General features: G+C 42.4%; 1 protein-coding gene across 1 annotated transcript in view; it reads left to right on the top strand.

Annotated features, from left to right (window-relative positions):
- The first annotated feature begins 6420 nt into the window (after positions 1-6420).
- The window catches only part of kif21b (kinesin family member 21B), a 61613-nt gene continuing 53037 nt past the window's right edge, over positions 6421-14996 (top strand). The window contains exon 1 of the mRNA XM_020592982.1: positions 6421-7033. Within this exon, the coding sequence (XP_020448638.1) occupies positions 6993-7033 (41 nt within the window). The 5' untranslated portion in view covers positions 6421-6992. The remainder of the gene's footprint in view (positions 7034-14996) is intronic.

Raw genomic sequence — 14996 nt, forward strand, 5'->3', positions numbered from 1 at the left:
TCACTTTGGTTTATTCAGTAGTATTGCGAAATCTCCTCAACAGACAGCTGCATCATTTGTGTTTGTGGCATCATTTATGTAGAAGTCAGTCAAATTACTTCATCATGTTGTCAATATAACACTGGAGGTTCTGTCTGATGTCAGCTATGGCTCAGGTTTTGATGACAGTGACTGAAAATACACAAGGTTTTACTTTTTCTGCATGGTATGTATCAATATCAACAGCACAACTTTTTACATTACTACACGTTTTGGTAGGTTCCTCCGATGGAAAACCCCCCACACGATGCGAAACCTTTGGAAGCAGCTTTGTGTTGGTCTAAATAACTTTCTTGTAAGTACAGCAGTCAAACAGTAGATGGAGCTATTGAGCAACAACGCCATATCAAAGACTTTCATGCCAGTAGCCTGTGAATTAATGAATTACCTACAAATTTAAAAAAAATTCAGTGAAAGTACATATGTTGAGTAACAGCATTTATGAGTATCAAAAGTGAAACCAGATGTTATGCAGAATGACCACTTTCAGTGTTTTATCATTACATGCAGCCTATTAGATTGTTAACCTTGTGTTACATGTTTGGTGTCCTGTTCAAAATCATCTTCAATATCAGTTCTAAAAACAAACATGAATATTTCAATCTGCTGCATTTGCTTCTATAAAAATAAATATTTATGCCAGACGATGTGAAAATCTACTTTTGTTACAGTCACATGTGCTTTTGTAAATGGATCATCTGTGCTTTCATTCTCAGATTGTCCCACTTTCTGCTGAGCTGCGATAACACATGAATGTATTGATTTGAAGATGCCCAGTACTGACATATTTGACCTTTTACTAGCTTTCAGATCCTAATCGGTCAATATTTACGCTCACAAGGGACCAGACTGAATGAATAATAGTTTTTTTTTTCAGGCTGATCATTCCCTCTCCAGAATCCATCATTTTCACTGAGCATATTTGTGTTGTTTGTTCACACTGTTTTTCCTCGGTTAATATTTTTAATGTTGATCTGGTACATTCAATAGGTTGATTATACTGTAAACAGTAGATCTGTGTGTGTGTGTCTGTGTGTATGAGTGTGGGCATAGGCATGTCAATGCTTTCAGCTTTATTAAGTGATACTGGCCCAATGTGAGAGTGAGGCTGTTTATAATCAAATTATTCTGGAGCACCAATCCAATTTCCCGTTACAGAATGGAGTGAGATTTCATGTGTGTGTGAGAGAATGTGCATGTGTCATAGTGAGCTGTTTGTAGATAAAGAAGAAGAAGAGCCTCCGATTTTTGCTCCTTTTGTGTGTGTGCATGTCTGCATTTGCTTTATCCTGTGAGCTAACATGCTAGCCACAGCTCTTTAGGTGGATATGTCAACTATAATGGTCCACAACAGTGAAGAGACAGCATGTCATGAGCAAGATGATGCTGATCTTTTCACATAAAGAAGATGTTGCAGATGAACATCCAAGTTTACCACAGAAACACTCATACAGATGCTGCAATTGAAAAATCATTAAACAAACTGTAAAAGCTATGAGCACTGATTCCATGGCTTCATGGGTAATTCAGGAGTTGATGGTGCTCCTTTTCTCCCATTTTGCCTAAAGTGGATGTGTGTGTGTGTGTGTGTGTGTGTGTGTGTGTGTGTGTGTGAAGAAGAAGAAGAGAGAGAGAGATTAAATAACTCTCATTAGGCCTATTTGCTTTGAGAGCACAAAGAGACTTTTCTGGCCATTTCAGCATCTCTTCCTGTCCTTTTCTGCCTGCCTTATCTAGATGCTGTTTCCATAGAAACGAGGTGCAGGATGCCCTAGGAGAGATGAGAAGGGTGGGTGACAGGGTAAGTTGACAGAGAAACTGAGTACACCAAATAATTAGGTTGGTATGCTGAATAAATGAATCTGTATTCCCATGTCATACACCTAAAGGTTCCCAGCCCACATGAGCCTATAAGACACTGCTTCAGGCAGTGGATAACACAATAAGGGAACTGAAAACATAATGCTACATAAACCCCTGGTTACTAAACAGTTTTAACATACCACACTCTCTCCTGTTGATGATAATCATTTAACAGAAACGTGCCATCACCTGTTGTACCTAGCATACGATGATGCCCATCAGGCATCTTCTGGAAAGGTTTAACTTGAAGATCATGATAAAAAGGACACTAAAATATACATTTAATTCTCAACTCACACAAGAGACACTTTCTGTCCTCCTCTGGGAATGAATGAAAGATTCCAGTTTCCAGAGCTAAAGGCAAAATAGCAGCTCTTAACCGAGCATTGATAGATGTCTGGGTTCTGGTCAGGCTCAGACTGACATACTGCTTGGGATGGTAATTGTTCTCAATTACACAATATATTCTCACTTTAAGTTTACTTAATAATTCTTCTGACTTAAAAAAAAAAATTTAATAAAAGCTTATTGTAACTTCCCTACAGGGCAGCTTATTTTTGAACTCTACAAGGAATAACTCTACAAGATCTCATGTGCATGGATAGTTATTTGAACAAACCCAGTATAAAACCCATTCGGTATGTCTATTGTCAGGCATAGTGACAAGAGACACCTTTATGGAAACATTTGCCTGGGTCAGGGAACCATAGCTGCTAAAAGGAAACAACCAGGTCTTAATTTAACTTGAACTAAAGAAACAGAAGGTTCCCACCATGTATGGCTTTTTCAAACTACAAAAAAAGAATAGTTTTAACTGTTCAACAGTGCATGCTGGGAAGTCTGCTAGTTTAGTTTTATTGTTAAAAACTAAACATTCTAAGTTGATGAACGTGAAATAAACAAAATGTACACATTTACATTACCAAAGCTTGGTTGATTCCAATTCATTTCTGTATCATGTTTTACTGTGTTGTTACAGACAATTATATTTACATAGGTATTATGGGTAATTTGTTCCACCCTAATGTACTTTGCATGTGTAGTGAATACATGCAAACGTTTGAAATATTATGTACATATTTGTTGTTGTTTTAACATCTGAAGAAGTCAGGACAGCTTGTTCTAGCAGCTGTGAGGGGTCTCTACTTCTCTCCTATCAGATGACACAGATGGAGTCTATTAGTCTTTTGTGAAAGTGTGTGTGTGTGTGAGTAAAAACAGGCACTGAGCTTGGGGCAGAGAACCAAAGAGCAGTCACTCCTCTGCCTCCTCTCATCACACACACCTCCAGCCTCATACCCTGTGATCCCAGTTGCTGTCCCAGTCACAGCTCAGTAGGAAGCACCAGAGCCTGGATAGAGATGGTGTAACATCTGGGTCAGCATGTGCTCTGCAGATGGAAACTGGAGTGTAGGGCTGCTGGACAGTGACAGTGATCACTCACCGCTGTAACATCTATGCATATGCCTTGGTGACTGGAGTATATGATCTACACACACTCACATATGTTTATTCTTCAAGTAACAAGACTGCAGGATTAAACTTTAGTGTTATTTTGAGACCCTTTCGTTACATTCCAGCAAAGCAACTCTACCTGTTTTCCAGTGTCCAGTCTTCATGTTAAGTTACATTAACTGGCTGCTATTTGTAGCCTTATATTTACAACACAAACATGAGAGTGGAACTGATTTAGTCATGTGACTCTCAGCAAGAAAACATACAACCAGAAAACTATGGCAGGAGCTATGGTCCTATTGACAATATCATGATTTTAAATCAAAAATATTATTCTTAATTAATATGACAGCCTGCAGTGAAGACATAATGCCACTACTTCCGCTGTAGGGAGTAAAAGCCTGAGCCCTGCAGGCTGTTGTGTTAAAAGCACTGGGAGGTTCTAGTACTGCCAAGAACTGGAAAAGACCTGATCTGCTGTACCACTCCAGCTGACACACATAAATCTAAAAGACAAAAGCAGCCCCTTTGTCACACACAAAATATGGGCGCCATCAAGGAGTCAGCTATCTATTCCCATAGTGAAGGAAACAGAGGAAAGCAAAAACTTAAGGTGAAACAGCCATGTATAATTCATCTGGCTGACTTTACATTTTGGCGGCGCACCCCTTTCTCTGCTAACCAGTGAGTTGTCAAGTGTGTGTTTGCATAATCTTGCCCAAGTGAAACAGTTTTGTTGTGGTGAAAAATGGCAGATTAGTTTATGGAACTTCAAAGTCAGATATAGAAAATGTGTGTGAAAGGATTAGAGACACATCAAAGAATAAAAAAGGAGGATACACTGGGGTGTGGGTTTGCGTCTTTTTCATTTAAGGAAGCAACATGATGCCTGGGCTGGGGCAGTTAAATAGAGCACTGGGCTTCATGGATGTTGAATTCATTTGAGTTTAGCTTTATTCAGTGCACAAAGCTGATTTTTACATGGCCTGCTATAGGCTATATATGGCAACGCTGGAAATCTTACTTTTGTACATTACTTTTATATTCTTTACCATCAGTGTGACAATAAAATGTCAGTACTCAAAATTATGTATTCGACTTTTGATAAAACAGCTTCAAAAAGATTGTAGCGCATCAAAGTTATGACTCATCTTCATGTTTTCAGGTCAGGATATAATTACGTGCTTCAGAAATGAGAAGAACCATCAAGAAAGATGCACAAAGTGTAGTTATGTGTGCATGTGTGAGTGTGTGTTTTGCTGGAAGAAGCAAAATGTCAAATCCGAGCAGAGAAAGAATTGTTGTGTTCACCGTGACTGATAGACTCCGAGGGCGGATTAGGTAACTATATTTGAATGCCTCTTAAGCAATTACGGTTTTGTTATTTTGACTGTATGTAGCCCTAAATAGAGGGATTATGCTGCAGTTTGGCAAATAGCAATGCCAAAATATCTCAGGGGGGTTTAAAACCCACATGGTATGGTTATGAAATAGGCTTTTTAGTTTGTAAAGTGCTAAGAAGGAGGTGGTGTACAGGGGAAAAAATCAGCAAGAGTGGGTTCAAAAACTGAAAAAAAGCCTGCAGAGGACTGAAAGAGACTTAATACATGCTTTGGAAACCTAATTATGTAATAGTTAGTTAGAGTTGGTTTTAAAAGTTCATCTGACAAATAGGGTGTCCTGGTGTGGTGGCAGCTTGCTGGCTCCCAGCAGATCTATAGTGGGAAGATTGTAGCATTATCCTCATAAGTGGATGCTAATCTTGTGTGGAATCTACTGCAGCACTGCTTCCAGGGAACATAGCCTGTGCAGCGCTAATGTTACCACCTCAGGACACTAACATACATGGTTAGAGTCATAAGCTCCTCTGTGCATGCAACTATTTGCAGACTGTCTCACAACATAAAAGTGATTGTTTCTGTATTTAGATCTGTTTGTGAGGATCAGATGAAAGTGGCCATCCTTTATGGTCATACAGTACAGTTATAATTAAACTGCACAACTGCCTAGTTAACTGAACTGTCTTTTATATGGGGAAATAACATGTGGAGTTCAGACTTGACAGTCACAGTCAGTTTTGATCTGTTCATATGGGAACATGAGTCATGGATGATGATGAGGAGGATGAGGGTTGGAAAATGTTGGACGTTTCTCTGCAAGTGTAGATCTGAAGAAAACACTGCCAACATCACTGACAGCTGCAGTGGCGGTGGACATGTGGTAAAATCACTTTGCATAGATCATTTAAAGAAGTCCAAGACAAAAGTTGGTGGCAGAAATCCAGAAGTAGTACTGAAAAGAGGAAAGTATATTTAGTAAAATGGGAGAAATTCAGGAGGAGAAGGTAAAGAGCATCATGTTTGTTTGACTCAATTAAGAGTTTTCAATTTCTCCTTTTGAAGGAATCAGACTCAGCAGGACAGGGAAGTGAGCAAAGTTTAACTTCCCTTCCAAACCAAAGCAAATTAACTCCATCTTCACCTTCAATATAATAACCTCTGCACGAGTTTCAATCTTTAACCTGAAGGTGTTTAAACCGGTGGCTCCTCCTCTCTGTCAGTCACTCTTTGTGTTTATGGTAGAGTGCAATAAGTTTCCAATAATCTTTACTGTCCCCGTGTGGGTGTGCCACTGGGCGGGGACACACAACCTGTCGAGCCCACTGATTGGTCTGTAATTCATAAATGAAGGCGGGACTTATTTAATTATTGGCCGTTGTGGCTGCCAATCGAATGCAATTATGTTGCTTTCAGGGACTGTTCGTTTTTTTTTCCGATGAGAAATTGCAGCCAGTGGAGGAAAACAGCATTTTCTTTGTTCATTTGACCTTTGTGTGGTGGTAGAATTCAGCTAAGTACATTTAGTCAAGTACTTTATTAAGTACAATTTTGATACTTGTTTATTTCCATTTCATGTTACTTCTGCTCCTCTAGGTTTCAGATGTAGCCTACTTTGGAGCGGTTTATATCAGCCTTTGGTGCAGTTTTGACTGGAACACCCCTTTAAGTATTGGCCCTAAACACTTTTTTATTACTCCTCTTTTATGCAAATATGGACGCATTATTCATAAAGACTGCTGAGGGGACCTTTTCTACTTGCTTAAAATAACTCAGCAGCATGGCATCTATCATTATACATAAAACGAGTGTTAAATATTATTCACCCTTTTCCCTAGTTCAAATGATTCTTTTTAACTATTTGTAGTTTTAGTGTTAGTCGGTATAGATATTGATCGGGAAGAGGCCAGAACCTACTGCAACAAAGCTTCGACTGTGAAATGACCGTTTCCGACAGCCCATGAAGGCAGGACTCCCCGTTTCCAGTTTACAGTCTCAGCCTTCTTTCAGAGAAGCGCTGTGCAGTTCGGGGAGCGCTCATATCCAGTCATACGCACTTTAAACAGGATGTAGCCATTGACACAGACCACGGAAAAAGAAAAGGCGGCTTAAACTCTGCGACGTGACAAACACCAGCGAGCCAGAAATGAACGTCACAGCGGAGGTGAAGGAGAAGACGGGAGGTCCCGCTGACCTGAGACACCCAGCACCGCCTCAGCCCCGCACGGTTAACGCACACTGAAAACACCAGCATAGCCGAAATTCTCCACATCTCGTCGGTGGACCTTGGGAGCGATAATGGCGAGCCAGGGCGACTGCTCTGTAAAGGTTGCACTGAGGTAAGCCTCCGACGTGTGTCTGCTGGAAATCCGCCGACCTTAGCAGACCACATTGTGTCTGCGCCTGCTGGCGATCAATTAAATGCACCGTGCTTACCTCCAGTCTCATGTTAGCATCGACACCCCATAGGTAATGTCTCTGCTCCCTGTAGGACACAGGAGGCTACACGGCTATTACGCCTTGGTTTGGTAACACATGGGTGGTGCTCTGTGCGGCATTGATAAGGCGAAGCATGCGCGTGTGTCACGCCATCGCCATATGAATGTTGTGTGTTGAGGGGGAATAAGTTGTCTGTTTAATGTGAAGCTTAACAATCAGGATTTAACATTGGCTGAAGAGGCAAGGGCAGATGCACCCAGGTGCAGGGAGGAGAATGGGCGTTTCTCTCTTTACCAGTGTTTAAACTATTATTCTAGCAGGCGACTACCTGCAGTCTCACCTCATCCTAACCATGTCTAGTGGACATCTCACATGTGCACGACTGAGGTAGCTCCATAACCAGGCTCTGAGAGCTGCTTTTGCCCTGCCTCTGCCACTGTATTGAGCACAAAGAGATGCTCTCCTTCGGAGCTGTGCCATTCACCACCTTTGTTGGAAATGCACTCCAAAGCCCGAGCAGCCAAGCAGCTTTTGGATTCATATGCGCAGATATTAGTAGCTTAAGGTCAAGACCTAAAGGAGACTGAATGAGAGCATCTGAATATGTGTGCCATGGCAGTTTGTGTTCGGCAACCTCTAAAAGGGGGGTGAGGGTGTCATGACTTAAGTGTGATTGTGGCTGCGCCTGTAATCAAGCTCATTTTACAGTGTGTGCAGCTGAGGCGGTGGTCTGACAGACTCTCTGTTCCCAAACTGTCACATAATGCACCCCAGTTGTTCATACTGTGTCCTAATGAGAGCCCATTATGAGGAGATGCTGTCTTGTATTGTTTTGCACAGATGCAAAGGATGACACTTGGATCACAATAAGCTTCTTTACACCTTGTCTTATTGTGCAAAGGTAAAGCAACTGCTGCAACATAATAGTAAAATGTCTTCTTCAGACCGCCAGTTTAAGATCCATTGATTTAGCGGGGGGGTTGAGGATGGGGGTCGGCCCAGCAGAGCAGCCTTTTAAGATGAAGCTGGCAACTGATGGCCCCACTTCCCCCCAGGGAGGTTTCAGACTCACTTGTCAATCAGCCGCTGAGTGAATCTCTTTTGTGCTCGTTCACAGAGAAACTGTAACAGGAAGTTGGCTGGGAGGTGCTGACAAAAGAGCCAAAGAAAAAAAAAAACCGAAAGGTGAAAAGAGAAGTGCAGAGCCAGCTGGTGGCTGCTGCTCCACTGAAGTTATTGATTTAAGTCTTTAGAGCGACTCTAAGGTTTGTTGATGGAGTGTAACTGAATGAATGACGGTGACTCTGTGTGTTCAGCTGCCATATTGGCAGGATCACCAGTGTGAGCCAGAGGTTTCACTGCAGCCAGAGAGTCAAATCAGTACAGCATGTTATGGTCCCAGCCACACTTTAAATTTCAAAATCAGCTGTAGCCCACTGGCACACATTTCACATGCTAATTAAACAGAGTTTATGTAATTGTGGTGGGCGAGCACTTGCTCATTTTTGTGCAATCTGTGCGTGTATTTACATGCCTTATGAGTACCCCCAAAAGTGTCTGCCTTTGACAGGAAACCCACACAAATAAATATGCAGAGAAAGATGACTTCCTGCTGTATAAACGATGGGTTTCCCGATGACCCCTGAGCAGATTTTTCCCCCAGAGAGAGAGAGAGAGAGAGAGAGAGAGAGTGTGTCTGCTGCTCAAAAGGGTGGGTGGTGTTTAATTGCTCCCATGTTGTGCTTCCCTCGGGCAGACTGCATAACTACTGCTAAGTAGTTTGTGTGTGCATGTGTGAATATGCATTTAGAGGGCAACAAGGTTGTCGTAAGGGTTAACCAACACACATGGTCTGAGTCGGCAGCATCCATTTCCTGAATGTCTGCACTGCCTTCCATAAACAATGTACCTATAACCAGTGACATGACTTAAGGTCCTGCATTCAGACCTGACTGCCTGAGCAATGCACTGGACGCGCACATACACAATTTAGTCAGCCAGACATCACGACTTGCATGTAATATAACTCCTTACTAAGTGACTGCTTCTGACTTGGCCGCTGCATTTTTATACAGCTGCATTCACATCAGCTTAGTCTGATGCAAACAGGCTATAAGAATGAGTAGACTCCTACATTTTCTTAGCATGACCCAAGTCAAACCCCCCACACACTACATGCAGTTTCACTTCCTCCTCTTGTTGAGTACATTTGCCCCAGACTGAAGGCTTTATGTTAGAACTGGTACTGAGAGACTATAAATGTAGCTTTTGTGTGTATGCATGTATGTTGAATGTAATGTCACATGAGATTTATGAGCAGTGTGCAGATTTCCTTTCGCATGTCGATCTCTGGCCGCTTTGCCCTTTTTATCCTCTGCAGCTCTGCTGTTTGCTCGTTTCAGACCGGTGACCGACTTTGTCTTGCACCAAAGTGCTAAGTCGGCCTCAGTGTGTATAAGGACAAACCTGTTAAGTGCTGTTGCAGTCTTTGACCGTGTTCCTGCTGCTAAATGATCTGCCCATAACAGACTTTTCCTCAAGGTTCCCACCTTTGTCCAGTTTGAGCTTTGCTGCTAGAAAAATGACCAGAGGAATCACCTAGGAGGCGATTCTTTGACACCGTGTGTTTCATGTATTTGTGGTTCAAGATGATGAGGTTGAATGAACAAAAACTAAGCTCTGCAAAGTATATTCAGTGTTCTTTCAGACCTCACTGTAGGTTGATGGGGGCATTGTTTTCACTTGTGATGCAGAACACTTTGGTTTAAGGGTGATGGGAGCTCAGCTGAGGGAAATATGAACTTTTATCTTTTTGGTACTCTGCTGACGTGTTGCTCATCCACTTCAAAACAGGGCTGCACAAAAAACACAATGTTTTCTCATACATGTATGTGCTGCAGACATTTACCACCCCGTGACCAAAACACTGGCTTCAAATCACAACAAGAGTAGTGGAATACAACTGCAGAAGTGGCCCTTCACAGCTGATACACAAAGGCTTTAAATGGGAGTAAAAAAAAAAACAAAACACGGTGGTGTTTTGTTGTTGGATGGATGTGTGTCCTGTGTGGGCCACCAGTCTCGCCTGTTTCCTGTGTGTGTTAATAGTTTGCCACACAGGCTCTGTCTGGGTTACACACCTCCCCGGGGAACTGCCTTTAAAATCTATGGACTTTGGGAATCTGTGTCTATTTTAGATCAGGTCACCAGCCTACGATAACTGGGTAGTGCTGCAGTGGAACACTACATCTCAACATTCATCCCCCCCATAGACCAGCTTGTTGGAGATTTCTTGTCATGAGGGTGTTCTTACACTACATCTCAACATTCATCCCCCCATAGACCAGCTTGTTGGAGATTTACAGTTTCAGTTTTGCTTTGTTGATGAGTCACTGATAAAGTTCTTTCTAATTGGTGATCTGGACTCAACCGAGGGAAACGGGGCAGGAAGCACGACAGAGCGCACGCCCTAGTTGGTCGTCCACAGCTGTGCATCACTTCCTCCTCATGTCGGCCTGCTGGTCACATGCTTTTTTTTGTTGATTTTGCACTTCAGACTTATTATGCCCAGAAGTCCAGTGTGAATGTCTTTTGTGTACTGAAGAAGCCGCCTGTCTGCCACTGCTCAGCACGGCGTGTATGTGTTTGTGACATTGCTTTCTAGAAGACGGAGGCCTCAGAAATGACACCTGAAATCTGGTTCCAGAAATTTTCACCAGAAAGTAGTTGGTAGTTTTTGTTCCCAGGAAATGAAGCCCCAAAACATTCCCTGGGGTAATAGCCCCTCAAGTGCATTGTGCTGTGGGTTTCCACAGCGGCGCCGCAGCCACAGGACGATTAAACAAATTAGCAGCTTACGTAAAATCGTGATGTTTGGCAGCGGGGTTGTAAGAATGTTGTGTGCAAGATGCTCCACAGTATTTGGCCAGTCAGTGACGTTCTGCACTGCAGGCCTCACACAGCTAGTTCGTGGACCTTCAGGAAGTAGAGGCTTTTTTAGGGGGGTAGTAGAAATATGGCCGCAATTAAGTTTAGACCCTGGTTCCTCTGGCAGAAAGGCAGGTAGAGGAACTAAGTTCCCTCAAAAGGTTCCTGTTTCCTGTTTAACCAGTGTGACATAGCGATCTACAGAAAGCAAACAAGAATCATTTCATGACACTAATAGACTTAGGAGTAATTCTAGGGGCTTCCATTACCTGATTTCTAACAGTAGAGCTGTTGCATAATCAGTCTATCTAGGCTCAGGGCTTTGTCATTAAAAGTTGCTGTGCAACTGTTCTGTTGATGAACTTCTCCCTATTAAGTGCATCAGCACTCTCAAATGGTGTGCTGGTATTGCAGAATGACTTCCTGTAAGGCTGCTGCTGGTCTATCCACACTTCCGGCTCACTTCCTGCTTCACAAGTCACTGATGAGTCTGTTGACATGATGCAGTAAAGACTGAATATTCAGTGAAATTATGAAACTGAAAGATGTGTAGTTTGAGTGACAAAAAGGGCCTGTTGTTCCTTATTGAAAGATGGAAAATATGCGATGTAGCGTGTTCTGACCATGTTTTGTGTCCACAATACGTCAATTCTCTCTAAATGTTTGCCTCACACTTTGCTTTTCTCTTGCTCAAGCTCATCTGCACTGTGAGCAAAATAAAGCATGAAACTGTGACCAAAATGCTGGAATGCCACCAGTTCCCCCCTCCGGCTCTTTCCACCTCCTGTTTGCCCCTCTCCTGCATGTATGCGCACGCACACACACACAGACATCTGTGTTTATTTGAATTCATCCATCTGAATTCAGTAAAGAATGAAAGACGCTTCAGTCTGAACATTTGCATTTTTCTGTTATCACGGTCTCATCATATGTCAGCTGGAGCAGGCCTTCTAAACAGTGTCACAATTATCCTTTATGCTCCTTGGATACAGGGAAACCCTTTTCTCCCCCCAAACTAAATGCTCAGTACAGCAAATAATTAATATGGTCTGCAAATTTAGCTAAACCATATAACCAGTTAGTGTTTTGACATTGTTATGGTCACTCGTGGTTGTGTGCAAGAGTGATTCTGTGTGTGTGTGGGAGAGGGCTGAGGCGAAGCAGAGGCCCTTTAAACAGAGCACCTCTTGGGTGAGCGTAGACAGAGGACACAGTGTAAATGAGTCTGTCACTGCGGGTGTTTGAGCTCTGTGCTGAGCTTACACACACACACGCACACACACGCACGCACACACACACACACACACACACACACACAGATAAAGTGACAGAACAAAGGAAAAGAATAGGAGGGAACATGAGAATGGAGTCCAGATTATATATTTAAAGTAAGGAAGGGGCTAAAGAAAGATGAGAGCGAGGTTTGCAGAGTCAATTGCTGGTGTCCTCTTTGTTTGATATACTGCTCTCCCTCTCCTGAAAAGAGCAATGCTTCCTGCCATTCAACGGGACAAATACAAAAGAAAAGTCAGAGGAAAAGAGAGAAGGGAGGAGGACAGAGGGGGTGGAGCGCAGAGAGAAACGAGTGTCTCGTCTTTTGTCAAAAGGGTTACTGTAGCGGTCAAATATGAGCTCTTAGACAAACATACAGTCATTGTGTCTGTATGTATGTATGTGTGTGTATGTCTGAGTGGTGTGTGTATGAATACTGTGGGCACAGCTGCACGTGCTTGTGATATTCCCACGGAGAGAGGTAGGGACAAGGGGATGGAGGCCCTCAGGTGTTGCCTAGTGTGGAAAGACTTGATTTACCTCTTTGTAATTTGATGTTGAATATAAATTGCTTTTTGGCCTTACTACTCCTCCTAAAACATACACTTAAACACACACAGGGACACACATCTTTCCTCAGCATCAAAAATGTCTCCTGAAGCGATGCACACTGTAAGCAGGTTAGTATTTTCTGTGGAAGAGCTTTACTGTGTTCTTTCTTTCTGTGTCTGAACTGGATCGATTCAGATTCAGTGTTTTTCCTTCTGAATTCATAGTGATCCTTTTAGTCCCTGTGTGCCTTTCCTGAACAGCAAAATCTGATTTAGCTTGGTATGGAAGTGTGAATATGACAGACAAGACAAAAGATGTATAGGAGACCATCTGGCCCATAATCACCTTCAGTGCTAAGTAGCTTAAAGTGCCTGTGGCGTTCTCATTTCCAGCATTTAGTGATTAATCTTGGGTACCTCTAGATTAGCTTTGCACCCCTCATAACTCCAAACAGTCTGGAATTATTTCACACCCAAGAGCCGCCCCTTGAAAACAAGAGGCAGGGGAACACTTTTTGACACAAGACTGGTCAGAAAGCCAGGGCAACGTATAAACAAAAAACATTGACAAATAAGCTATGTTTTTAACAGTGACAACACCTCAAATCCTACCTGACATGTTCGAGCCAGAATATGGAGGTGGACAGCACAACGAACCGCAAAAGCATAAATTAATATGAATTTCTCCTCCATAGACTGGTACATATACAGTTGTTTACCAATGAAAAGAGATGTGTAACACTCTAAACAAAGTAGGTCATTGAGAATCCTCATATTTTAACTGGTATAATGCAGACATAGTAACATCTCCAGCCTTACAACAGCTCTCTACAGAACGCATTAACAGGCATGCAACGTGTGTGTGTGTTTTTATTTACTGTTCCATCTCACCAAGTAGTGGAAACTTCAAGGTCGGTAAAGATTGCTGCATCTTCCCACACAAATCCCTCCATATACAGTTGTTTACCAATGAAAAGAGATGTGTAACACTCTAAACAAAGTAGGTCATTGAGAATCCTCATATTTTAACTGGTATAATGCAGACATAGTAACATCTCCAGCCTTACAACAGCTCTCTACAGAACGCATTAACAGGCATGCAACGTGTGTGTGTGTTTTTATTTACTGTTCCATCTCACCAAGTAGTGGAAACTTCAAGGTCGGTAAAGATTGCTGCATCTTCCCACACAAATCCCTTGCGTTACAGGCGACCACATACATCATGTGCGGCAGATACACTGGCCTCAACCAGGTACTGTGCTCCGGGGGAAAATACTGTATATCCACAAAACCGCGTGCAGTTGAAATATCCTGCTTTTAATATGGCGCCAGTGGATGTCAGGCAAATGCGTATGAACATGTAGAGCCAGGAGAGTGTGACCCTTCAAGGAAATCCATGAACCAGTGTGTAAGACTTTACATAGTTGGGGGGAAAAAGGTCTCACCAGTGAGAGTTTGAGAGACCTGCATAAACCGAGTTGCTTCTGCATAGAAATACAACAACACAGGTACACTTTGTTTTTTTGAGCTTTCAGTCAATTTGAAGATAATTTATTGTTGTAACATTGTAGATAAGTCAGAAAACACAGATAAGCATGCCATGGGCTCTTTAATTACTGCTGGACTTTGTGTTATTGTGTGTGAATTGAGAGAGATGACAGCAGGACGAGGTGTTAAAACTGCTGAATTCAGCATGAAGTGACTGATGAGCTGAAATGTCGGGTATGTCCCCAGCACAATCCAGATTATAGGTATTAACATGGTCATCCATATTAAAATTATACAATCATGGTGTAAAGCAGTACTCTGGCTAAAAGCATTTAGTATTTATTAAAAAAACAAAAACAGATGCTATCGTAATGGCCAGTGTTTCCTCTGTCAGACCACTGAAGTTAATTAAGTCATTTGGTATCAAACAGAAATTAGCTAGCACCTCTGTGACCTTGACAAGACCATCTGTCATGACAGTCCAGGGAAGGAAGCTAATTTGATTCTTTCTTGTGCCTTTCCTCCCCCCCCCCCATGGTGAGCAGACGCAGGGGGAGGGAGGGGAAAGGAGGAGTTGGATGAGGGGTGGACGATGAGGAAGTGGAATGAAGATTGACCCAGAATC

The sequence above is a fragment of the Monopterus albus genome, unplaced genomic scaffold, assembly GCF_001952655.1.
Source record: "Monopterus albus unplaced genomic scaffold, M_albus_1.0 scaffold18.1, whole genome shotgun sequence".
NCBI classification, from domain to species: domain Eukaryota; kingdom Metazoa; phylum Chordata; class Actinopteri; order Synbranchiformes; family Synbranchidae; genus Monopterus; species Monopterus albus.